Raw genomic sequence first — 25,789 nt, forward strand, 5'->3', positions numbered from 1 at the left:
TTGTCCTGTCGGTGCCTTTGTCTAAAGAATTCTTCCTTAGAGAGGGGGGGCTGAGAGAGGGGGGGTTCAGGGTGGGGTAGAGGGGGCTGGACACCAGGGGGGATCAAGGGAGGGTTGAGCCCTGGTGGTCCAGGGGCATAAATTGGCTGGGGCGGGTAACCGATTGGAGGAGGAGGTAGAAGGCCAGAGGTGTAGGGAGGAGGGTAGGACTGTGGTGGGGGGGGGGGAACGATTGGAGGAGGAGGTAGAAGGCCAGAGGTGTGGGGAGGAGGGTAGGACTGTGGTGGTGGCGGGGAACCGACTGGAGGAGGAGGTAGAAGTCCAGAGGTGTGGGGAGGAGGGTAGGACTGTGGTGGTGGCGGGGAACCGATTGGAGGAGGAGGTGGAAGGCCAGAGGTGTGGGGAGGAGGGTAGGACTGTGGTTGAGGCGGGGAACCGATTGGAGGAGGAGGTGGAAGGCCAGAGGTGTAGGGAGGAGGGTGCGGCTGTGGTGGGGGCGGGGAACCGATTGGAGGAGGAGGTGGAAGGCCAGAGGTGAAGGGAGGAAGGTTCAGATGTGCTGGGGGCCGGTAACGGATTGGAAGAACAGGTATAAAGGGAGAGGTGTAGGGAGGAGAGTCTGGTGGGGGCGGATATTCAGACACGTACACCGGAGGAGGAGGTGGTGGAGGTAGGGCGGGGGGCTGATTTTCTTTTCCTGTGTAGTACCTGGTTCAAGGGAGAGAAACATTCATTGACTGGCCAAAATATAAGAATACACAAATTTAATAGTTCCTTAGACGGGGTCTCACCTCTCCGAGTGTCTGCCTCCTCGTCGGTGAGGGTGACGGGGCCGTGACCTTGATGGGACCTTTCAGAGATAGGGATAGGGTTAGGGTCAGGAATACGTTTAGGCGATCTAACCTAGACGTAACCTCAGCTGTGTCAGAACGATCTCACCAACACACGGTCAACAGAAGATACACAGAGCTCGATCATTGTTGACAGAATGTTTTTGAGACTAAAGCCAGAAAGAGGAGAAGAGAGTGAGAGGTGAGAGGAGGAGGAAGACAGAGTGTTGTTTTTACATACCGGTGTAGGCGTTCTGTCCTCATCTGAGTCAGAATCATGTCTGCAAAAACACACAGGACAAAAATAAACCATCAGTAACCAACATTGTGACCGACGACAGGATCAACGAGGAAATCTAATATAAACAAACCAGTGACTTAAAATCATCAGGGACATCACTGATTCATCATAAAACAAGTTATAACTTTAAACGTACATAATGATCACGGAGGAGGGCTCCGGGATGTGAGAAGAATCCGTCTGCTGGAGAATCACAGTACAGATAATACAGATGTTAACACAACATTTAAGTGTTACACAGTGAAAGATAAGAGCCAAGATAGTTCCCCACCACATCTGTGTCCAGTCCCTCACGCCATTTAGGTCTTCCCAACAAAATCAAGGTGTTTATCGAGTATTCAAAGTCAAGGAGATAATGCTTAAGTATATTAGAGTGAGAATTTAAACCACTGACTATCCACAAACCAAGACATGGATAACTGGGCTAAAGACCACTCAGCTCTCTACTGACGGCTTTGTGTTACAAGCCAGAAAAGGTTAACAGACACATCTAGAGCTGGGTCTTTTTTAGAGTTGCTTTCATTAAAACAAAGCCTAATTGAATTTTAAAGATAATTTAAACAACTACTGTTTAATTGAATATTTATGCTGAAGTCAAATCCCTTTAAAATCATTTAAAGCTAGTATACAGAAGGCAACTTTAGCACAATAAGTTGCAAGATGAGAGGTGAGAGGAGGAGGAAGACAGAGTGTTGTTTTTACATACCGGTGTAGGCGATCTGTCCTCATCTGAGTCAGAATCATGTCTGCAAAAACACACAAGACAAAAATAAACCATCAGTTACCAACATTGTTACCGACCAGAGGATCAATTTAACAGGTAGGAAATCTAATATAAACAAACCAGTGACTTAAAATCATCAGGGACTTTGCTGATTCATCATAAAACAAGTAATAACATAAAACGTACATAATGATCACGGAGGAGAGTTCCGGGATGTGGGCTTCATCATCGGTATATTCTACAAAACACAGGCAACAAATCATTAGAAAACAAAAACACAACAATCCAACAATGACTCCACAATTCACTCAATAGCGCTGAAATGCCTTTGTAAGTAAACAGATGCATGAAGTGGGTTTACAAAGACACTGATTAAACATATTTATTCATATATATATATGTATTTATAAAAATAAATTATTTATTAAAAAAAGCTGATTGTTAAGCAGTAGGGCTCAGGAGATAGTTGTTAGTTACTTTCGACAAAACCCTGTAAAGAGATTAAACAATTAATTAACAGAAGGCTATGTTATTGCCATTTGAAAAGCAAATTAAACTGTTTAGAGTATTTAAAGCAGCTTATTGTGTTTATTACGTATTTCTAGTAAAACTAGGATGAACTCTATGGGGACGACTTTGGATAATACAGTCAAATTGAATTTAAAATGTTTGGCTTCGGGGAAATTAAAAAGATTCAAAGAATTAAACAATCTAATTTTGTTCGAGACCCAATATAATATAATTCTACCTGAAAACATGTCATTTACTAACTAAAGATGTCAAAGCAGAGAGAATATAATTTGAGAGGCTAGAATCTGCTGTTAATTGGCACATTGTGAAACATTTTGCCCGAAAAGATAAATAAACTCTTATTCTATGAGCTGCTGATTATTTCACTGTTAGTCAGTTCAGAAAATCCACATAATCAATGTCAAATAATGGAGAAAAAGCCCTTCCATCATTTACAGTAACCCGCTATAAATAATTTCTGACAGATGTGTCACACATGAGTGAAGGCGTCAGGTGACAACTTACCCTCACGGGTCTGCGCATTTGGGATCAACGGTTCGAGGTCTGTGGCCTCGCGGCGATCCTGTCTGTTAATCTCATTTCTGAGTCTGGCAGACAGCGCATTTAATTGGACTCTGATGTTTGCCCAAAAATGTTGGTCAGGGAACGACATTTTAACCGGTCAAGCCTGATATGAAAACCTAATAAAAACAGTGTGATACGTGTTCAGTTAATTCAAGTTAAATCCACAAAATGGAACTGGAGCCAAACTAGAACAGATCATAGAGGGCCTTTCGGTGTCAACAGAAACAGCCACTGATACATCAAGACAGAAACTGCTGCTGATATACTGCCACACTTCAAAGTCAACTTCGTCAGTTGTTACAAAGATTAAAGTCAGTGGATTTGATGCCACATTATTTTTATTTAAAATATGCAGTCCCCTTCAAAACCAGCTGGGGGCGATAATGAGCGTTGTTCGTTTTTTTTTGTTTTACGAGAAGAAGAAGAAAAAAAAATGAATACGTAACCCGGAAGTTAAACTTCACAACAAAATTGTCGGGAAATCTGCTCCGTGAAACCATCTCAGGCAGCCGATGGACTTTTTATTTCATTTTAGTAAATAGTGCGTTTGTCTTGAGACTTGCGTGAAACCACAGTGTCTCTCCACGTGGGTTTAACATGGACTAATATGACGAACTGTTCGAGATCCAAGATGAGTTCGAGGAACAGTTCGCAGACGAGCTGGTCCTCGGGTCCTTTGAGTTCTCAAACGTATTCGTTTTTTTGTTAGTGTTTCATCAGCTGATCATTTCTAGCAGTAATAATCCTTATAGAAACGTGACTGTGAAGTATACATTTGTTTGATTTATTTCTGTATTTATTTATATTTATTTTTTATGTATTTATTTGTATTATTTGATTTACTGGATACAGCCCACTGAGACCACATTTTAGTGTTTCGACTGCTTGTGTGTCAGGTGGACTTTGAGCTGGAGTCTCTGATGGAGAGGAAGGAGGAGGAGCGGGAGGAGCTGATGGACTGGTGGAAGATGATGTCAGAGACACTGAACTTCTGAAAGATTAAGATGATTAAGATTTATTTATTTGTCCCAAACACATGCACAGACATGCAAAGGCACACTCATGCTGGTAGGGAAATTTAACCTCTGCTTTTGACCCATCTGGTGCAGGACACACAGAGCAGTGAGCGACCATGTACAACGCTCAGGGAGCAGATGTTGGGGGAGTAAGGTGCCTTGCTCAGGGGCACTAGACAGGGTAGTGAGACTCTTGGATTTTTGGACAGATCAATCAAGGTTCGTCTTTTTGTTGTCTCTCCGTGGAGTCGAACCAGAGACGAACCAGAGACCTTCTCTGCCCATAGTCCAAGTTTCTGCCACCAGACCACCGCCTCTCTTGAAGCTCTCTTCTGCTTCGCGATTGGACCGTTCACACGTCGATGTAATATATTCAACGTCCTGTGTGCTCGTCCACTTTGAGAAGAAGAAAATAAAGAATATATTGTCTCTTATTTGTTTCGTTCTCTCTTTCAATCATCATTTTAATTGATTATGTTGTTTATTAATGTGTTAACGGATTGCCTCACACTCCTGTAGATTGTACAGATATCCTGCACAGACACACAGGAGGAGAATTTGCAGGCAGTGTGACAGCAATGGGATTGGTGTGGATTTCTGTGGTGTTTCGTTCATTATCGTACACGTGATTGAAAACCATAGCACCCATCTATATAACCAACGAGTGGCTGAGTAATAATGTGTGTTAAACAGCCGTTCACATCTTTACCACGTGGCTCTGTTCATGAGAAATAATCACATTTCCTGTTTTCAATGTCTCTGTTTCTCCAGGCTTTAGTGAAAAAAAAACCACACAAACACAATGCACGCTTCCACTTCCACAGTAACACACTCGTGCTGACAAATACTCTTTCTGTGTAACATATCAAAAAAGTCCAACTGTGGTTTTGAGGTAATTAGGGACATTAAAAACACTGTAAACACTGCTTGAAGAAAGTGTCTTCTAAAAACTGGCAGTAGGTTTGGGAAATGATTTTGAGTCAATCTTCAACCACGAAAAAGGTCCATCTAGCTCATCTTTAATAGTTAAAGCCCATACCAGTACCCCCACTTGCTTGCATCTTAGTCGAAGTGTAACTGTGTGCCTGTTACTGATCCAGGCACGGGCCCATCCATCTGCTCTGTCAAGAGTCACTCTCTTTTCATCAGTCCATAAAACATTTGAAAATTGTCTTCAGATATTTCTTGGCCCAGTCTTGAAGTTTCAACTTATGTGTCTTGTTCAGTGGTGGTGGGGTTTCAGCCTTCCTCACCTTGGCCATGTCACTGTGCACTGAGCACCTTCTACTTCTGGCCACTCCAGGTTGGTTCCAGTTCTGGAATATGACAGCACTGGAGGATAAGGGGTTCCTGGTAGCTTGACGTTTAATTCTTCTGGAATTTAATTTGCGTCTTTTTTTCTCAACACATTTCGTGTGACCCTGTTGACTATTTGCAACAAAACATTTGATGGTTCTGTGATCACGTCCCAATATTGTAACAATTTCGAGAGTGCTGCATCCCTCTGAAAGATTTTTAATTAAAACTCTTTTTTTGACCCGTTTATCCAGAGGAAAAGAAGCTGCCTAATAATGCACACCTTGATATAGGGTGTTGATCTCCTCAGGCCACACACTCCCTCATTTCACAAATACACATCACCTCATATACTTAAATCCAATAGGCCTTCAAGTTTATACAGCTTGGAGTTGGAAAATATGCATAAAAATGATAATATGGTCAAAATACTCACTTGCCTAATAATTGTGCACACAGTGTAAGGACGTGTGGCAGAAGGTGTTTTTCAACGATAAATTGACACTTTAATCTTTTGGGCGGATACAGTGTGGACACAGTTCAGCCGGTCTGAGACCATGGGAAGAATTTATTGAATGTAAAGCTAAAGTAACTGATAAAGAACTGTAAAGGTAAGATAAGTTAAGATACGTTTATTGTTCCACACACATGCACACATGCACACACACACGACATGCAAGGAGGGAAATTTGTTTTCTGCTATGACCCCTCTGGTGAACACAGGAGGACACACAGAGCAGTGGGCAGCCATGCACGGCGCCCCGGGGAGCAGGTGTTAGGGGAGTAAGGTGCCTTGCTCAGGGGCACTTAGACAGTGGGGTGGGGTAGGCACTTTGACAGTTTGTGTTTGTGTTGTCAGCCTGTGTCATCGACTTTTCTTTCAGGAGCGACAGTTCATCCCCCAAACAGAAACAACAAAGACGCCTTGGATAGAATGAGTCAATTATCTGCACATGGAATAAACCACAATCAAATCCAAACTTCATGTTGGTTATTTTGCCTTTATTATAGTAACAAATCACATGGATGCAGTGACATATGCAAGTTGTCCATCTATGCACACAACTTTTTCAAAAAATATGAACATTCACGAACTTACATCTATGAGCTATACAAAACACACCTTGTCGTTCTCTGCCTTCACAGCCTCTGTCTTCACTTTAGGTGAAAACACACTCTTTTACATGTACACAACAGGTGATAGGCTGAGCTTTCGACTGATCCTTTGTTTGCTCTTCACAACAGACCCTTCACCATCTTTCCCCGCTGGGACACGAGAGGGAGCAGTGATGGTAGGTAAGGGTCTGGGAGGACAGACCTTTGCCTTCACAGCCTCTGTCCTCACTTGAGGCTTCACTTTCTGAGCCTTTTCTTTCCTGGTCTTATCAGACTGGGTCTTGGATACGTTATTTCCATCGGTTCATCTCTGAGGGGAGTAGCACCATCCCTGTCTGCTGAATGGTGTGATGGCTCAGGTTCCTCCCTGGGCCTCTTCTTGTTTACTTTCTTTGTTTTAAGGACTTTTGAGCTGGACTTAGTTCCTGATGATGAGGAGGATGGAGGATGCTGAGGGGGAGCACCTCTCTCGTCTCTACCTCTTCTTCCTCTCCCCTGGGGGGAGTAATCTCTGGGTAACCGAGACATTCTGTCCCTCTCTCTGTCTCTGCTGCCGCGACCTCTGTGATGTAGTGAGGGATTTTGGTTGTTGGAATCTTTGTAGTATTTGTTGTACAAGTCGGTGTACTCCTTTTCCCATTGTCGATACCTTTCTCTCTCCCAGCGATCATGGCCTCCAGGACTTGGTCCCTTTAGTTCATACGGTGGACGTCCCCGAGGAGGTGGCTTCTGTCCACCAGGGGAGCGAGACCGGGACCTGAAGGGTGCTGGTACTTCTGCTACCTCCCAGGGTCCGGCCCGGAAGGGAGCAGGAAGCCGCAAGGGTGAGTGGGACCTTGACCGTGAACGCCTGTAACAGCGTCCTTTGTGCCTGGAATAAGGGGAGCGTGGATAAGACCGCCCATGGGAGCGTGAAGGGAAGCGGGATGGACTCGGGGAACAAGAGTAAGACGTGGATCTAGATCTTGAACTAGATGAATACAAAGACAAGAAGAGTCAAACATTCAAAATTACTTTATCATATTGAAATCATCATAATCCCGCCAAGTAATGTTAATGTGTGTCAATCCCAAAATGATTAGCTAGTGTAGCTGTAGGACGACTCAAAACAAAAAGAAACTACTCACTTGTTCTGTCGGTTCCTTCGTCTGTAGCAATGTTTCTTGGAGAGGGGGGGCTGAAAGAAGCGGGGTCCAAGGTGGGGTAGAGGGGGCTGGACACCAGGGGGGATCCAGGGAGGGTTGAGCCCCGGTGGTCCAGGGGCATATGTTGGCTGGGGCGGGTAACCGAATGGAGGAAGAGGTATAAAGCCAGAGGTGTAGGGAGGAGGGTAGGACTGTGGTGGGGGCAGGTACAGGTATGATAAATGGTAGCCCTGCGGAAGAAATCAGTGGAAGATTTTTAGTTACCTTTCAGAGTTAGGGTTAGGGTGAGAGTCAGGAACTATTCCAGTTCTCATGGATGTACAGGTGTCTGGTAAGGATGCACCTAAGTAAGTTAATGACTCCAATAATGGAGCACAACAGTGAAGGCCCACTTTTAGAATTGATTGTGGGATTGTGTAAATAAAACAGTTTTTCTTAAAATGCAGTTGCTATCATAATGACTTTTGGCTTTTGCAGGAGCTTATAACATCGTTTCACAAACTTGTGGTGAGTCTACCTTGGATTGTAAAAATAAAATGGGTGATAATCGAAATCGGTATTAAGAAAATCAAGGGATTTTTAACTCTGTTGAGCTCCATGACAGACACATTATTATCAGGTCATCCGAGGGGACTCACATGTGGTCCAATCTCTGGGTTTCTTTCTGGGCTTCGTCTCACAGTAGGTTCTGGATCCATTTCACTGAAACAAACAAGCAGACACATTGAGACGAGTTGCAATGGCCCTTTACTTCAGACATCACATGTTGAGTGGGTGATTCCATGTAATTGTACAAACTATAGGGGGCTAAACTTACCCAGGTGGGGGTGGTTCGCCCTGGCCGGTAGAGTGCATGGGAGAATGTTGGTCAGCGACAGGTGCCGGAGCTGGTGAAACATCTTGACCTTCGACAGCAGCAGCATGAGGAGGAATAGGAGCAGCAGCAGTAGCAGTCGCAGCAGTAGTGGCAGTCGCAGCAGTAGAAACAGGAGCAGGAACAGGAGTAGGAGGAGAGGGTGCAGGGGGCTGAACCTGTGTTTGAGGTGCACCAGTGGGTACGTTTGCAGGGGGTGGGTGAGTGACATTGGCCAGCAGTGGGTCCTGCTGTATGGAGAACTGGAGGCGAGGCGGAGGCCGCGCTGCCTGTTGGGCCTGCTGACGTACGAGTTTGGTGTTTGATGTTTCATTCTTGTAGATATTCACAAGCTGAGAAAGAAAAATATTTGCTTAACACCTTTAATCAAACCAATATGACATACAGCAAAGGGCATGTGTTTTTGAAATGGGTTACCTGTCGAAGAAAGTTGTTGGGAGTGAGAGCATCGGGTGAAACATCTGCATGTTGGCATGGGTGCAGTAAGGCCATCCGGATACCTGGAAACAAACAGTCATTAGTTCATAGTTATGATCCAGTTGCCCAACAAATTAACATGCTGAAAACAATGAAACTTAGCCCAGGACAAATTTTTATTACTAATCTATGTTACGAGAAAGAACTTACAAATTTCGCAGTAACTGTATCCGCAGCAGGGTATAACTACTGCGTCTGTCATCACGTCGTTGCAGATTGGACACATGAGTTCCTGAGGGATTGGGCCTGAATCGTTCTCATGTGATGACTGGTCATGTGGAACAAAGGGGGGGTGCGCCTTCTTTCCTTGTGTGTACGCTTCCCTGTATGGACACATTCATAGGCCTTAAAAACCACAGATGACATCAAATGAAAAGATACATATGACGCTAGTTAATTCTAGTATAAGTTTTCTTGGAGGAGGAGGAGGTAAATACTGTGTATTAATGGACATCCTTCACTTACGAATCTATTGCAGGTATTGCATATTCTCCAGTGCTGGTTAACATGGCTCCTTTGGTTCCAGGATCTGCTTTCACCATGAAACTCTGAGGAATCCCCTCACTAATCCTGACTGGTTTAGGTCCCTCCACACTCTTGAGAATAAGAGAATAACATCATACTCATTTAAAATCTAACATCACCACAGCGATGTAGTAACAATTAACTTCACAGAGAATGAAATGAAATTATACAGGATCCTTACCAACAGCATGGGGCACTGTCGAACGTAATGACCAGCCTTTCCACACCGATAACAGATATAGTTAGCGGGTGGAGATCCAACTGCTTTCTTGGGATAACTAGAGAGACAAGCAAATTTTATTTTTCTAACTACAAGTGAATGTTGTTCATATTCACATTATACGACTTCAGGCAAATAAAAGAGACAAACGTTTGTGTACTAACTTTATCGATGCATAGTAAAAGTTTGACTGCAACTTCATGGCTTCGATCTTGTCATCCTCTGATGCATTTGCGTCGACCAGGTTAGACATCTGAATAGACGTAAGACAAAAGTAGGACTTCAACAGCATGAAATAAAAACGGGGACAAATCGTTTCAACTTCATAAACTTTTTCTTGCAGTTCAGCCGGCATGTGCAGATACGTTACCTTGGCGAGTTGTGCGATCGACAGAGGAGCATCCGTCTGCAGGAGAATCAGAGTACAGATAATACAGGTGTTAACACAACATAGGATACACAGTGGAAGATAAGAGCCCAGATAGTTCCCCACCACATCTGTGTCCAGTCCCTCACGCCATTTAAGTCAAGGTGTTTGTCGAGTACTGAAAGTCCAGGAGATAATGCTTAGGTATATAAGAGTGAGAATTTAAACCACGGCTTTGTGTTACAATCCAGAAAAGGTTAACAGACCCATCTAGAGCTGGGACCTTTTCAGAGTTGCTTCATTATAACAAAGCTTAATTTAATTTTAAAGATCCATTAAACAACTACTATATAATTATATATTTATGTCAATGTAAAATCCCTTTAAAATCATTTACAGCTAGTATACAAAAGGCAATATTATCACAATAAGTACACAGAGCTCGATCATTGTTGACAGAATGTTTTTGAGACATGTGACTAAAGCCATTAAGAGGAGAAGAGAGTGAGAGGTGAGAGGAGGAGGAAGACAGAGTGTTGTTTTTACATACCGGTGTAGGCGATATAACTGCAGCTTTGGAAATACGATTTCTGCAAAAACACACAGGACAAAAAGAAACCATCAGTTACCAACATTGTGACCGACTACAGGATCAATTTAACAAGTATAATTAGGAAATCTAATATAAACAAACCAGGGACTTAAAAATAATCAGGGACTTTACTGATTCATCATTAAACCAGTAATAACTTAATACATACGCAATGAACGTCTTTACAATCACGGAGGAGAGTCCCGGGATGTGGGCTTCATCATCGGTATATACTACAAAACACAAGCAACAAATCATTAGAAAACAAAAACACAACAATCTAACAATGACTCCACAATTCACTCAATAGAGCTGAAATGCCTTTGTAAGTAAACAGATGCATGAAGTGGGTTTGCAAAGACATTGATTAAACTTATTTATTCATATATATATATTGGATATATAAAAAGTGTTAAGCAATAAGGCTCAGGAGATAGTTGTTAGTTTCTTTAGACAAAACCCATTAAACAATTAATTAACAGAAGGCTAAGTTATTGCCATTTGAAAAGAACATTTACGGTAACCCTCTAAAAATAATGTCTGACAGATGTGTCACACATGAGTGAAGGCGTCAGTTGACAACTTACTTTCACAAGTCTGCGCATTTGTGATCTGCAGGTCCCAGTCTGTGGCCTCGAGGCTCTCCCGGCCCATAATCTGCTTTTTGAGCTCGCTGAGGGTGATATACAACCCATCAAAAGTGACTGTGCTGTATTCCGGTCGTGCAAAAAACCTATAGTCAACTAACGGCATTTTCACAGGTCAATCAAGCACGGGGGGGGGGAATAAAAACAAGGTGTTACGTGTTCAGTTAATTCAATTTAAATCCACAGAATCCTCCTCGCTGTTTCAACAAAATGGTGCAGGATGGAACTGGAGCCAAACCAAGGCAGATTGGGGAAAAAATCATTAACGGCAAGTCCAAATCGTGGCCAGCAGCTCGTAGAAGGTATTTCGGTGTCAACAGAAACTGCAACTGATAGGTCAAGACAGAAACTGCTGCTGATTTTCTGCCACACTTCTAAGTCAACTTCATTAGTTGTTACAAAGATTAAAGGCAGTGGCTTTGCTGCCACATTGTTTTTATTTAAAATCTGTAGTCCCCTTCCACACCAGCTGGGGGCGATAATGAGCGTCATTCGATGTTTCATTTTTACGAGAAGAAGAAGAAAATAAATCTGTAACCCGGAAGTTAAACTTCACAACAAAAAAATTGCCGGGAAATCTGCACCGTGAAACCATCTCAGGCAGCCGATGGACTTTTTATTTAATTTGAGTAAATAGTGCGTTTGTCTTGAGACTTGTGTAGAACCAGAGTGTCTCTCAACGTGGGTTTAACATGGACGAATATGACGAACTGTTCGAGATCCAGGATGAATTCGAGGACCAGTTCGCGGACGAGCTGGAGGTTCTGGCTCAGATGGAGGGTGAGTCCCCAACAGACTTAAACTTGAACTTAAACTGGAGGTGACGTGTTCTGTAAACAAATACGTCATTATTTCTCATTAACTCGTTTTAGGTTCTTTGTGCACATCCTCAGCAGTTAACAATCAATACACAACTGAGCAGCTGTTCATCTTAGTTAAGAAACGTGACTTTATTGGTTTATCTCCATCACACACAACTCATATCAAGTCACACAAACAAAACACAAAATCTCACAATGTTAGAGAAAGTTTCGCTACAATCTTTTCAGTAGTTTTTGCATAATCCTGCTAAAACACAAACCGCAATGCAAACATAGCCTCCATGACAGTAATGACTGTGTATTGTGGGAAAAATGTCCCTGATCCTAAGTGAATGCATCCGAATTACTCAGACATATTAAAAACAGCACATTTTCACACAGGGAAAGCTGGAAACTGCAAATGTTCTCAAACTTGTTAGTTTTGTTGTTAGTGTTTCATCAGCTGATCATTTCCAGCAGTAATAATCATTATACAAATTGTCTGTTAATGTCTCAGACGAAGCTCCCAAGGCGGACGGACATCAGACTCGGGCTAAAGGAGACGACATTTCAGACATAGACCAACTGCTGGAGTGTGAGTGGACTCCTGCTGTGTGCCCAGGGTTTTCTTTGTTATTGTCACTAGTAGTTTGTACTTTAAATCTGATTTTGTCCTTTTAGCTCCACAGGCGAAACGGCAGAAGCAGGAACAGGGTGTGGTCAAGCGGCTTTTCAGCAAATCACCAACTCAAGAGAACAAAGTCCCATCGCAGAATGCTGACGTCACACCCCCATCCTCTCCAGAGCAGTATGAACCACCTCGCCCCTTCAGGTAGGAGAGAGGGATGATGAAGATCGGGAATGGAAATAGCAACTAGCAGTCGAATAGAGTAATGGTTGTTGAAAGCAATTTAAAAACATAACTTTGCCGATTGGAATCTTCTAAACTGTGTCTGTTTTCTAGGTCTACTCCTGCTGTGTTGGACATCAGTGGCTTTGATGCGATCCCAGAGACGCCCTGGCGACCTCCTACAGTGGTGCCAGCTTCTCTGTGTGTGCTGAAGCGACCTCCGTTAGATGGAGAGTACATCAGTGTGACGGACTCGTCGGGGAGTCGGGTTTACCTCAGACAGAAAGAAGAATTAGGGACAAAGGTTAAATTCCCCAGCAATCACACAAACGCAGTTACACACAGACCCGTCATAGTACCTTGTTTTGAAGCACTGACTTACTCCTACCAACCTCGGGGTATAGTGTATACTGATATCTCACCTGTGTGCTTCTCCAGGTAGTGGATACCAGAGTGGCACCAAACTCCCAGGGTGCACTGGGGCTGCTGGCAGTGCCATTAAGGGTGCTGAGAGAGGAAGAAGCTGAGAGGGTGAGTAATGCAGTGGCTGTTGTATGTGTATTAATTGTGAAGGACTTTGCACCGCACCACACCACACCGTTGATTCTCATTGGTCACAGTTGCGAAAGGTGAATAATACAATATTTTCAGTTAAACCTGAGTTTATCTGCTTCCTAATAAAGCAAATTTTTTAAAAGGTTGAAGTCATCGGATAAAAAACAATGAAGACACAAAGCCTATCTTCTCTTAAGTAAATGTTATTGAATTTTACAGTAATAATTGAAACAAAATGTATTAATCTATTTGTAATAAATTTGAAAAAGAGGTTTTAATCTAATGTCTGTTTTCTTTTTGAGATCAAAACATCTGTATACAATAATTAATTTGCTTTATCCAATCATCTGCCTGTTCAATGTAATTCTATCATTTAGATAGAAAAATTCACTTCTATAGTTGTTCTCCTCTGTTTTTAATCTCACAGCGCCATCAGCAGGTTGTGTTGGAATCTCAGCGCCTCACAGAGCTGCTTGCCAGGTAACCCCCCCCCCCCCCCCCCCTCCTCTTTTATCTAATTTATACACACATGCAAACATGGTGAATATGAATTCATGCTCTCTCTGCTGTTTATGTCCAATTACAGCCGTGTGAACGATGGGCTTGTTGAGTCTGAGAGCCGAGGAGATGAAGATCATGAAGATCCTGAAGATCCTAATGACACAGAAGGTCGAAGGTCGCGTCTCTGGGTCGACAGATTTTCTCCCCGACACTACACAGAGCTACTCAGTGATGATGTAAGTCGTGTTTCTGTACAGCAGAGCACGTCTGTGTTTGTAAGAAAAAACAAGAAAGTGCTCTTTTACGTATAAATCCAAGTCTTTTCCTGGACACTGCTATAACACCAGATGTGTGCGATTGCTTTTTGTTGCAGTTTACCAACCGCTGTCTGCTCAAGTGGCTGAAACTTTGGGACACTGTTGTGTTTGGAAGAGAGAGGAAGTCCCGCCCTGTCCGCCCTGAAAGACAGCCTGCCCAACAACAGTACTCGTTCAAACCCAACCAAGGCAACCCGAATCCAATTCGCTTCAAGACCAAGATAGAGATGACTGAGGAGATACTGGAGGCGGAACTGGATCAGTACAAACGACCCAAATACAAGGTGGAACATCTGCATGTCAGTCGAATAACCTTTAGTTGATATAAAATAACTAATTTCTCTTTGTCCCTCTCTAGGTAACATTGTTGTCCGGGCCTCCAGGTTTGGGGAAGACCACCCTGGCTCATGTTATCGCCAAACACGCTGGATACAATGTCGTGGAAATCAATGCCAGGTTAGAAAACAAAATCTACACTTCACCTCATGATACAAGTAAATGAACGAGAATCAGCTCCAGAGGAATCCTCCCGTAGTGACTCCGGTGGGACGGTTCATGTTTTTACAGTGATGACCGTAGTGCAGAGGTTTTCCAGAAACGCATCGACACCGCGACGCAGATGAAGTCCGTGCTGGGAGGCAACGAGAGACCAAACTGTCTCATTATTGATGAGATTGATGGAGCGCCGGCGGTACGTTCAGGGCACCAGTAAACTAACATGATAATAATCATAATGTGGTTCAAATCTGCATAATGTCTTGATATATTCCTGTGTTTAATCTGTGGTGCTCGACAGGCTGCCATCAGCATTCTGTTAGCAACTCTGAACAGGAAAGACGGACATGGCGGCGAGAGCGGAACAGAGACTGCGAAGAAGAAAAAGAAGAAGGAGTCCATCCTGCTTCGACCAATCATCTGCATCTGTAACGACCTGTAAGGGAGACTGTGGCGTTCAATAACAGCATAAAAAAAAATTCACTACATGTGTGACTTATAACATTTCTTCCAGCTTTTTTTCTGATGGCCTCTGTTTCCTGTTAGTTATGTTCCAGCGCTCCGGCCTCTCAGGCTGCAGGCCTTCCTCCTGGCTTTCCCTCAGACTCAGCCTTCCCGCCTTGCACAGAGACTGACTGAGGTCAGCACACACACACAAACACACACAGGAAGACACGGAGCCACACCAACGCTGAACTTTGGTGTATCAAGACAGTTTTTTTCCTTCTTGGCAGATTTCTCTCCATCAGGGAATGAAGACGGACACAGGCACTCTGATTTCCCTGTGTGAGAAGACAGACAACGACATCAGGTCTTGCATCAACACACTGCAGGTGGGTGGCAGCACTTGAAGGAGGGACTAGATGTAGGTGAGCCTCTGTCTAATGGTAACTGTGATTTAAATGTTTGTATCTGAGCAGTTCCTCCACGGCCGTGGCCACAAGCAGGTCAACACCAAGACGATCCAGTGTGTCTCTGTGGGACAGAAGGATCAGAACAAAGGCTTGTTCCATCTGTGGCAGGAGATCTTCCAGTTACCACGAACAAAACGGTACCATTATTTGTCCTCCTGTCTAAGTGTGTGAGTTCATCATGAAATCATTTTGCTGTATGTACTGGATGCAGAGACCTTCTTTATTTATTTATTAACAACCATATTCACTGTGGCCAAAGATGTTAAATGAGGCAAAGTGGGACCTATGACTAAGTTACCATTTACTGTGGACTTCAATAGTGAAATTAGAAACAGAATTTGTCAATCTTTAAAAAGTATTGATTTAATTTTCAATGATATTTATATTTCATATAGTGTCTTTTCATGTAAAATGCTTTTCACAAAAGTCGTTTAAGTAATTTAAGTCCTTTTTTGCAGACCGCTGATCTTATGCAAAATATGTGGACCTTAAATAGTGTTTTTTTATAAGTCCACCTTTCCCTTCATCCCTCAAGTTCTTATTTTTCTGCTTGATTATATAAGATCACATTTGATATTGGGATTTACTTTTTAAAACAGCTGGAATGTACCAATGATACAAATATCAATCCCTTGGTAAATACAGTAGTTCTAAGCTTTTATGATCCCTGCTGGTTTTATTTATAGCTTTTGTTCTTTGGTCCGTGGGAACATTAAACAGATGGTAGATTAACATGCAGAAACTGAAGCATATTCAGAACTAGAAACTTTTTATTTGTCTTTTTTGTCCCTCATTAAGTAGATGTTGGTCACTTGTCCTGATTTGTCCTTTAAGGAAACGCATTGGGGAAGGGTTTGACGGGACACCAGGCCCAGGAGTGGGAGCTCAGAGGTTTCAGCACATTCTACACTTGTCTTCATCCAGTGGAGAGTATGAGAAGGTTTCTCAGGTAAAGACCAAATTATTTTATCTGACATCCTAGTATTCAGAAAAGAACCAAAAAAATAGGCCCACGCTTTACTCACGTCTGTCCTTTCTCTCAGGGTCTGTATGATAATTATCTGTCCATGCGCGTGAGGGACCCCAACATGGACGGTGTGTGCGAGGCTCTGGATTGGCTCTCGTTCTCAGACCGGTTAAACCAACAGATTCTGCACAACCAGAACTTCTCCCTGATGAGATACCTGCCCTTCCTGTCCGTCACGTTCCACTTCCTGTTCGCCAACACGCACGTGCCCCGCATCAGTTATCCCCACAGCCAGTACGAGGTACGGTTACTGATCAACTACACACTCCATTGTGGATCTGTGTGACAAATAACATAAGGACCCAAACGAAAACAAAAGTACAGGACGTCCTTTAAGCAGGTACGTCATCCCTGAGTCCTTGTTGTGTCCTCTACAGGCCACCACCCGTCTCCTCGCCAGTAGGAACGCCTTGTCCTCCATGTTGGCTGATATCCCACCATCCATCAGAACCAGGATCAGCCACCTCAGTCTGTCTCTGGACATTCTCACGCTGCTCCTCAACATCATCAGTCCAAAACTACGGCCTGTAAGTATAAACAATATCAGAATGCCTTCATATGTGTCTGTATGTATATATAGTGAGTGGAAATTCGCCCAGAGTCTAATAACCACATGTGGACCAGAGAGAAAACACATTATGATATAGAATTTCATTGCGAATAAAACAAAGCCATATATACCTAGACTCTAAACCATGTTCATTTATTTTTTCTATGGCTCTGGATTTAAAGGAATGGAGGAAACCATCACTGATAACGTCAGTTACAGTAAACTTGTCGGTGACTCTGGCTGATCTCACGTCCTGTTTTTTCATCCAGGTGAATCCTCAGCTGTTCAGCAGCAGAGAGAAGGAGCAGATGCGGGAGCTGATCAACACCATGTTGGCCTACAACCTCTCCTACAGGCAGGACCGTACGCCTGAGGGCCAGTACACATACGTGCTGGAGCCGTAAGTACTAACACACACAGACTCACCTCTATCCCGCTGTGTCATGCATGTGGACACATGTGGATCAGATACGTGTTCCTGGGATGCTGAAGGTCACTTCTCTTGTCCACACTGTGGGTCTCTGCATGTAGGCTTAGAAAATAATAATCCCCTTAGCACCTAGTGTTTGTGTGTGGTGGTGTGGGAGCCAGGTGGCGAACTGCAAAGACTCACCAGTTGGGTGGATGCAGGTGGATGGACAAACGGGTCAAATGACTGCGAGGATGAAATAGCTGTTGAAAAAAGCTGGACAACATCAACAGAACAGAGGAATATTGAACCAGAGGACAGAACTGGAAAGAGCGAGCACCGTTTATTTGGATCTTTTTTTTTTGAGGACAGCGGAGACTCCGGTGAATGGGATAAGTAGTCGGTCCCCTCAGCTATGCCGTCACAGGTCGTGGAGCAGCGGAATGTCCGGGGTGGTTCCTTCCTGCAGGCTCGCTGTGACAACGTGCTGGTCACCAACGACTGGGGCCTGCCTCTGGTGTTAGCTCTGCTGGTGCTTCTCCTGATCTACACCTTCCTTTACCTGCCGTCACTCGCTCACCACAACAACACTCTCTGAGGCCTCATGGGTAAAGTGGATACGCCCAGTCCCAGAGGGTTGATTTAATTAGATGCTCTTGTTGATTGGTTGGACTCCACCCAACCGAGATCACAGGTGCCTCGAGCCACGGTTTAGACCACTGGACCAAACTTTGGTCCAACCAGGAGATGGTCATAGTCCGGATCAAACTGAACCAGGGTTTGTTTGTAGTGTAAAACCCTTTTTCTCTTTAGTTCACCGGATTCTGCAGATGACGACTTCTTGTGTTTACGTCTCTAACAGCTAAACAGATAAATGTCTTTGTCAGAGGTTAAACTACTGAATATTGGCTGGACAGTGTGAAGTGTTTAACGTGATATGTAAAAGGCTAAGGCGTGTAATATGACCAAAGTTTCATATCCCAATATAATGATGCATATCTACATAAATATCCACATTTTATGTAAAATTATAATTTAAACAAACTAACCATGTGCAGAGGCCTATTTCTTATAATATAATCAACACACTCTATATAAAATAGATATTAATATAGAGATATTGCAAACTAAACTGTTAATATGATCAAAAATATAAATACCAAACATACTGTTAGACTGACAGAGCCCCTCTCCTCCTTGCTTGTTTGTGGTGCCCTCATGAAAATGCACCTGTCGGCCTCTGAGCCGAAGACAAAGCTTTGTTCACATGATGTGAAAATATGTAAAGAGTGTGAATGCGTCAGAGTGGAATAAACAATGGAGCCTAATATATGTAGTCATATCACACAGCCATGTTCCAGGAGAGTTTTAGCCAACTAGCTCTTTCATCAGAGTTTGCAAAGTATAACAGCATCATTATTTAATAGTGATGCAATAAATAGCTTTTAGTCGCACAGACTGGTTTTATCTTATAAGTTTTAGCTCCATGAGACATTGATGTGAGCAAGAGTTGAGATTGTGTGTGTCTGTGTGTGTGCTAGATGGAGATCAGTGTTAAGAGGATTAAGGTTTTAGATGCTGCAGATTCAGGGTTTTATCATAAAAAAAATCATCAACAATGGCACAAAAGCGTTTTATTATTCTAACAGGGTTCACCTCTGGGTCAGCTGCGTCACGAACGATTCAAGTATTGATGTATAAACTGTGTGTGACTCTTGTTTGTGTAGAGCTATTTCTTTAGTGGGTGTGTGTGTGTGTGTTTGCAGGCGTGTTGAGGAGGTTGTGAGATTTCCAGGCCTGCCACCACATCGCCAGCTGACTTATCAGGCCAAACAAACCATCAGCCGGGAGATGGAGCAAGAGAAGATGAGGAGGGCTGAGCAACTGATGATGCAGCGAAACCCTGCAGCGGTGAGACATCAAACACACAACACGCTTTAGCCAAGAGATTTCGGGTTTTGTTGTATCTGCAGCACAGCCTGTACACAATCAGGCCACGTGTGTGTTAATAATCTAATGTATTTATAATCCACTGTGACTGTCAGCCGCAGAAAAAGGAAGAAAAAAAGAGTGTTGGTCAAACATCAACCAGTAACCATCAGCAGAGGCTGGAGACCATTGTCAAACAGACCACAGTGGAGATCAGGGTGAGTTTAAACACACACAAACACACACACAAACAGTGTCCAACTGGTTTCCCCTTTGACCCTGTTCCGACCTGGCATTAACATATGTAGCTCGAAGACCAGATGTAACAACACCCAATCACTCGCATTCCGAGGATGTCTGGGATACATGTGACCACATTCTTTTAGTCTAAGAAAGGAGTAAAATTCAATAATCTGATTGTTAGGCTTCAAATATGGTCTAAATTATGAATTGATGAATTTAGATCTGTCCACTTGTGAGTGGATCTCTCAGGACAGATGTTAATACCGCGTCTGAACGGTACTGTAGAAGTGTCAGGACCAGGTCAGGACCTATGGTCAGGACCCAGATCCCTGGCCATGAAAAATCAAAACCTGTAGGTGGAGCCAGAGAGGAACTGCAGCCAGCTGTTCTCCCTGAACATCTGTCTGGTGGAATGAGCTGTAGTGTTATAATAGCTCAGTGATGAAGAGACAAACCTCTAGGGGGCAGGAATGAGGATAATGAGAAGTCACTGGGTTATGGTCCCCAATGATGAAACTGGGAAAATAGGCTAATGAGAACGTGAGCCTGTGTTTGCTCTTTGTTATTGAGGACAGTGTTGAACTTCCTGTGGAAAGTCTTCATCCTCTTCTTCACTCTGTTTGTGTCCCGCAGCCGGAGGTGGATTTCTTCGGTCGCACCATCGCCCCCAAACCTCAGAGAACCCAGCTTTCCTCAGACACAGGTACTGAGAGCGCTCCCTGTGACATTAGTGAAGCTTTGTTTAACCCAACCCTCTGAGAGCATGGGGCTGTTTGGGGGGGGGGGGGGGGGGGGGGGCGGGAAATGCCTCGAGCAGCATGAGGTCCAAACATACTGGAGGTGAGGAGCGATGTGTGTTATGTAACATTTCTAAGTCAGAGCTTCTGAGGCCGAGATCTGGACTTTCAGCAGCATTGCCACCATAATAAGGGTTGTATCATATTTCTATTGTCAACAAAAAGGATGTGACTGGGCCTGATCTACAGACGCCGTCCTTTATTTAGACAAAAGCCAACAGGATTAAAAGAATTCTTCATGTGTTATTTTTGAAAATTTAATATTTTTTCCATCAGTAGAAAGTCTTATATTCATTGTAGCTACATAAACCTGACAAGAGCACCAAGGCTCAACAGTCCCCTGATGAAACTGTATGAAAATCACTTGATCTTGATCTGCTCCAAATTCGACTCACTCATAGCTATAATTCCCATTTTTTCCAGAGAGAAAAATACAGAAAAACTATGTTACAGAAAATAAAAAAAGATTCTGCCCTTTTATCTTGATTTGCACCAAAATGCTAAGGATTCTTCCATCGCCCATGTCCCAGACTTCTTCTTAGTTTTGTGGAAATCTGTGTAGTTGTTTTTGTGTAATTTTGCTTATAAACAGAGCAACATGTGGAAAGAGGTGGAAACATAACCTCTTAGGTGGAGACCATAGTTTGGCCAGTAGCTCTTTGTCCTTGGAAACAAACAAATGTAGAATTTGCATTTACATTAGATGTAAATAAACTGAATTGCCTAATTTGCCTTTTCTCCTCCTGCATGACATCTGGTATAAATCTTTTTTTGAAGCCGATTTCCACCGTAGCTGTAGTTTTATGAATGCACCTTTAATCAAGTTATAGACGTCCAGTTGTTGCTGTTCATTAACATTAAGTTTAAGAGACTGAGTCAACGTGAGGATTACAGACTCTACCAGGGATTCAAGCTGCTCTGTGGTGACGCAGGCCTGGATTCAGCAATTAAACAGGGACCCATTAAAATCACTGACCTTCTGGAAAATGATGCATCCCAGTAATTGATCGGCAGGGTAACGAGGGGAGAGAGTCGCAGCAGAGCTGAGGCTGTTTTTAGGTCAGAGCAGCTGAGTCCTGTCTGTGTCCTGATTCCCCTGCTGAATACCTGGACGTCACTGTGAGAGCGAGGGGCTGCAGATGATCTACTTCTCTCTGTAGTTGCTCTGGGATGAGGCATCAGGGAAGGAAAGGTTTGAGGACCATTGAAGACATGATCCTTTAACATAGTACATCAAACAGACTTTCGTGGTGAGATAGGGTGCAAACCATTGCAGAGATGTGCGCTCTCAGGCGGCCCTTCTAGTTATGAGCGTGTTACCTCAGTTGTTAGTTAGTTGTATCTGTAGATTAAAGACTTATTACTTCGACCAAGGCAGTTGTGTTTGTCTGTCTGCTTTTCATTTTTCCGCAAGATTCTGGATAATGTTTTGAAGCAATTTGCACCACACTTGGTGGAGTGATGGAGGATGGGCAATGGAAGAACTCTGATCAAAGGTTTTGGATTCAAGAAATGTTTATCATCACTATTCTTAACATTGTGAGATCTGGTATTTCTCCAGAAATAGAGTATGGACCGGATTGTGATGAAGAAATGGTGTAGAGATCTATGGGTTGAACCATTCAGTGCAGATTGTTGGTCGACTTCCTGTATTCTTCTGTGTAGGATTGTTCAGCCTTGGTGGAGCTTTGTGCTCTAGTGAGTCTCCTCCAAGTTAAACTTGTGATCAGTCACTTTCGGGTCCGTTAACTATTAGATTACATGACTGATGTCACAAGCTAAAGTCACAAGGATGTGTGAGAGGAGCATGAGGAATCTCCTCTCTACCTTTGATGAACCCTGTTGTGTATTATTAATTTTTTGATTGCTCTTTCTTCTTGTTCTAGGGGAGAAATGTCCGGTTCTTGCGATGGGAGCCGCGGTGGGAAACAGTGACGTGTGGTTCCGGTTCAACGAGGGCATGTCCAACGCTGTCAGGCGAAATGTTTACATCAGAGAACTACTGTAACACACTGGCATTACAATCACACACACACACACACACACACACTTTCTTTATTTGACCTTTGTTGTATGTACCTTTTTGAATGAATCCAAAATCCATCTGTTAAATTCAAAACAGTCTTTATTTTTGATTGACAGTGTAAAGAGCCAATAAAAACGTGGTGTTGAACATTTCTCAGCAGTCCGTCAAAACAAGAGCTACTCAGTGCTGTACACACACACACACATGCACGCACGCACACACACACACAGTATTCTAAACATAAATTAACAGCATTCAGGAGTCTCCAAATAAATAAATAAGATAATAGCAATAATGTGTGTGTTTGTATGTGTGTGTATTTGTGTGTGTGCGAGTAAGTGAGTGTGAGAGTGAGTTAGTGCAGCATGACTTTGTGGGAGTGCGTGATTCTTAAGTTTATATGCATCCGTGATTTTGTGTGTTGGCGTGTGTGACCATTAGAGGATCACACACTTGCCCTTCTCCACCCAGGGGTTGGCTCTCATCAGCTCCGGGTTGAGGAACGGATCTTCACAGACACAACCCTCGATCCACTTCACCAGCCTGCACGACAAACACACACAGCGTCAGCACCAATCGGATACTCCACACTTACAGACGTGTGTGTGTGTGGGTTGGGGGGGGTCGGTACTCACTCGGTAACAGTGATGGAGGATTTCTCTCTGTTGATCGCCAGCTGATACTGAAGGCTTTCCACTTCTCTCCTCATCTGTGGGACGTCAAACTCCTCCATGATGATATTACTGCACACACACAAACACACGTACACACTTACTTGAGTATATGTCTAATCATCTTTACTTTATAACGGACAAGAACAGTAAAATACAGCATTTTCATGTCTGTTATCCAGCCAGGAGGTTAATTATTAAACTTTTTCACCTTTTGGCTTTTAAATGAATCAACATCAGATTGCAAAAAATCTCCTCACAGGATCTCAAGTAAATGTACACCAAGGCTGCAACTGTGTGTAATCTTCTATAAAAATCTATATTTTCCAGGAGTCCAAGGTTACATCTTCTATCTCCTTGTTTTGGTCCAACTCACAGTCCCACACTCAAAGATAAGAGGGTTAGGGGAGGGCATCCCCCCCCCCCTTCCTCCCCATCCCCCCTGATAGCATGTAAATTCTGCCATCCCCCCATCCCCCCATGAGAGAGAGAGCTACATGTGCAGAGGGAGAATTGATGTGCACAGTTGAGCGTCCTATGGTAAATTCTGTTCTTTAAACAATGGGATCCCCAGTTTATTTCTTAAAGTTGAAACTGACTGGCATCGAACACAACGGGGGGGGGGGGGGCAGAGCTCTTTGCCTCACTTATACATTTGTTAGTTCTATGCATCAAGAGCTTGTTTCATGTGTCAAATATTTATACATATACATTTTGCTCTGTCGTAAACAGCTTTTAGAAGAATGCAGCCAGTGGAGGAAAGTAGGTACTGTACTTAAGGGCAGTCTTAGGTACTGTGTGTATTTTTCTGCTATTTTATACCATCACATTTATAATTTACCACGTTTAAATAATTTAAGTTACTAGTTTTATGTCTGATTCAGATTGCAACATAAAGGGAATGTGCACGCAAATGGATCAGTAACTAATCCAGTATTTTTAATACACATTATTCTGAAGTTTCAATGCAGGATGTATTTATACACTGAAAGATGTGGGTACCCTTTCCTTCCAATGGACGTAGTGGGGATAAAACTGTAAAAAAAAAAAGTACAATTTGAAGGTATTTATACTCAATTACAGGACTTGAGGGAATGATATTTCTTTTTACAAGTTAAATGCTTAAAAATAACCTTAATAGAACCCAACAAATCTGAGGCTGCCTTCTCTGTGTCTTATTTCTATTTATTGTAAAAGCTGCCCCACCCTGCCACAGGCCACATTACAGCAGGGAGAGAGAGGGAGAGAGAGGGCCCAGGGGAGAGTTGAGTCGTCTCTATTGGAAACTGTTTCCCCCCCCTCCTCCCCCTCTTCCTCCTCTTCATCTCTTTAATGGATCTAAGTAGGTCGGCCTCCCGGTGCCGGTTTCCTCCACCAGCATCCATCCAGCTGTGTGTCTCCCAGCATCCAGATGTTCCATGATAAAAGCCAGGGCCTTTGTGGTAGAACGGTTCCAAAGTGACATCAGTCTCCATCACTCTGCACTCGCTGGTGTCTCCTCGCGCATTATATCACAGCGCATTTCCGTCGAAACATGATCGATTACAGATTCTCACCGCGGGATGTAACAGACGATCAGCCCCGGCGCTGCTGTGTCGTGATGAAATGTGGATGAAAGCACCGACAGCGACACTTCCCCCACCCCCCATAAAAACAACCGCTCTTACCGTCAGGCCTACCGGGGGGAGGACCGCCGATCGATTCCGTGCTCGGCCGGAGGAAGGAGGGCGTAGACTGGGCTCGAACCGCCGAGGAGAAGCGCTCGGAGAGAGGGTGATTCGCTGTGGAGTTTCTCCCGGTGGATGAGTCCCAGCTTCAGTTATGTAGAGGAGGAAGAAGAGGAGGAGGAGGTGGAGGTTGTGTGTGTGTGTGTGTCGGCGGTGCAGGACACTCCCCTGCGCTCCTCTCTGATAGCGACTGGATGCCGGATGCGCAGGGCGGAGGGACGCAGCTCCGCCGCCTGGTTTGACAGTCAAATGACGGCTGCAGCCCGGGACGCACCTGCATGGAAAACTGCAGGAAGCAGGAGAACCAGGACGACCTCCACGAGTCGGGGGTTCGTTCCCCGCGGGGATGACCGGAGAGGAGGAGGATTTCTGGGTTAATAGGTCACTACGCAGCAGCGACCCTCCAGAAAGATGAGAAGTGTGAGGTTCAGGACACACAATAAACTAAATGGGAGAAACACACTTGATATGGTTCATGTTCTTGAAATTCTCTCTACAAAATCTTAGTGTTTATTGCTCTTATATCATATTTTCATCGGTGGAAAACATTTTGATATCGTTTTAATTAAATCTGTATAACGTCAAATCACAAACAGTCTCGAGACACTAGATTTCATTACAATTGAGAAACCCAAAAGGTCCCACATCAGGCAGAGCCAGACTCAGTGAGTGCAGACCTGTGCCTTCGACCTTAACCCTAGAAAAAGCTGTGCAAGTCATATCTAAGATAAACTGACACACACTTTCCAAAGA

At 43.6% G+C, this 25,789-nt stretch overlaps 3 protein-coding genes across 3 annotated transcripts; 1 reads left to right on the top strand and 2 right to left on the bottom strand.

Moving 5' to 3' along the window:
- Nucleotides 1-8,810: 8,810 nt before the first annotated feature.
- LOC133953449 (E3 ubiquitin-protein ligase RBBP6-like) lies at nucleotides 8,811-11,331 on the bottom strand. Its single transcript, XM_062387373.1, has 9 exons — nucleotides 11,166-11,331; nucleotides 10,748-10,811; nucleotides 10,537-10,576; nucleotides 9,990-10,025; nucleotides 9,784-9,872; nucleotides 9,581-9,677; nucleotides 9,340-9,470; nucleotides 9,011-9,197; nucleotides 8,811-8,897 (listed from the first exon to the last, which is right to left on the bottom strand). Exons 1-9 carry the CDS (start codon nucleotides 11,329-11,331, stop codon nucleotides 8,811-8,813), a joined length of 897 nt encoding a protein of 298 aa, XP_062243357.1.
- Nucleotides 11,332-11,799: 468 nt separating this feature from the next.
- chtf18 (CTF18, chromosome transmission fidelity factor 18 homolog (S. cerevisiae)) lies at nucleotides 11,800-22,789 on the top strand. Its single transcript, XM_062387785.1, has 22 exons — nucleotides 11,800-12,005; nucleotides 12,543-12,620; nucleotides 12,707-12,857; nucleotides 12,990-13,179; nucleotides 13,314-13,406; nucleotides 13,858-13,910; nucleotides 14,017-14,167; nucleotides 14,305-14,532; nucleotides 14,607-14,704; nucleotides 14,816-14,939; nucleotides 15,045-15,181; nucleotides 15,290-15,383; nucleotides 15,478-15,576; nucleotides 15,664-15,794; nucleotides 16,492-16,606; nucleotides 16,701-16,925; nucleotides 17,062-17,211; nucleotides 17,504-17,634; nucleotides 19,410-19,554; nucleotides 19,689-19,790; nucleotides 20,449-20,518; nucleotides 22,499-22,789. Exons 1-22 carry the CDS (start codon nucleotides 11,918-11,920, stop codon nucleotides 22,618-22,620), a joined length of 2,775 nt encoding a protein of 924 aa, XP_062243769.1. The 5' UTR covers nucleotides 11,800-11,917; the 3' UTR covers nucleotides 22,621-22,789.
- On the bottom strand, nucleotides 22,720-25,236 carry gng13a (guanine nucleotide binding protein (G protein), gamma 13a). Its single transcript, XM_062387784.1, has 3 exons — nucleotides 24,977-25,236; nucleotides 23,274-23,381; nucleotides 22,720-23,181 (listed from the first exon to the last, which is right to left on the bottom strand). Exons 2-3 carry the CDS (start codon nucleotides 23,369-23,371, stop codon nucleotides 23,076-23,078), a joined length of 204 nt encoding a protein of 67 aa, XP_062243768.1. The 5' UTR covers nucleotides 23,372-23,381; nucleotides 24,977-25,236; the 3' UTR covers nucleotides 22,720-23,075.
- Nucleotides 25,237-25,789: the final 553 nt, after the last annotated feature.

The sequence above is a fragment of the Platichthys flesus genome, chromosome 5 (assembly GCF_949316205.1).
Source record: "Platichthys flesus chromosome 5, fPlaFle2.1, whole genome shotgun sequence".
NCBI classification, from domain to species: Eukaryota; Metazoa; Chordata; class Actinopteri; order Pleuronectiformes; family Pleuronectidae; genus Platichthys; species Platichthys flesus.

Coding starts and splice junctions, on each gene's coding strand:
- gng13a (XM_062387784.1), bottom strand. CDS start 23,371: ATGGAGGAGTTTGACGTCCCACAGATGAGGAGAGAAGTGGAAAGCCTT. Junction 23,182..23,273: donor TCCTCCATCACTGTTACCGA/GTGAGTACCGAC, acceptor TTTGTCGTGCAG/GCTGGTGAAGTGGATCGAGG.
- chtf18 (XM_062387785.1), top strand. CDS start 11,918: ATGGACGAATATGACGAACTGTTCGAGATCCAGGATGAATTCGAGGAC. Junction 17,635..19,409: donor TACACATACGTGCTGGAGCC/GTAAGTACTAAC, acceptor GTGTGTTTGCAG/GCGTGTTGAGGAGGTTGTGA. Junction 19,555..19,688: donor TGCAGCGAAACCCTGCAGCG/GTGAGACATCAA, acceptor TGTGACTGTCAG/CCGCAGAAAAAGGAAGAAAA.
- LOC133953449 (XM_062387373.1), bottom strand. CDS start 11,331: ATGCCGTTAGTTGACTATAGGTTTTTTGCACGACCGGAATACAGCACA. Junction 10,577..10,747: donor ATTGTAAAGACGTTCATTGC/GTATGTATTAAG, acceptor GTGTTTTTGCAG/AAATCGTATTTCCAAAGCTG. Junction 8,898..9,010: donor AAATTTGTAAGTTCTTTCTC/GTAACATAGATT, acceptor GTTTGTTTCCAG/GTATCCGGATGGCCTTACTG.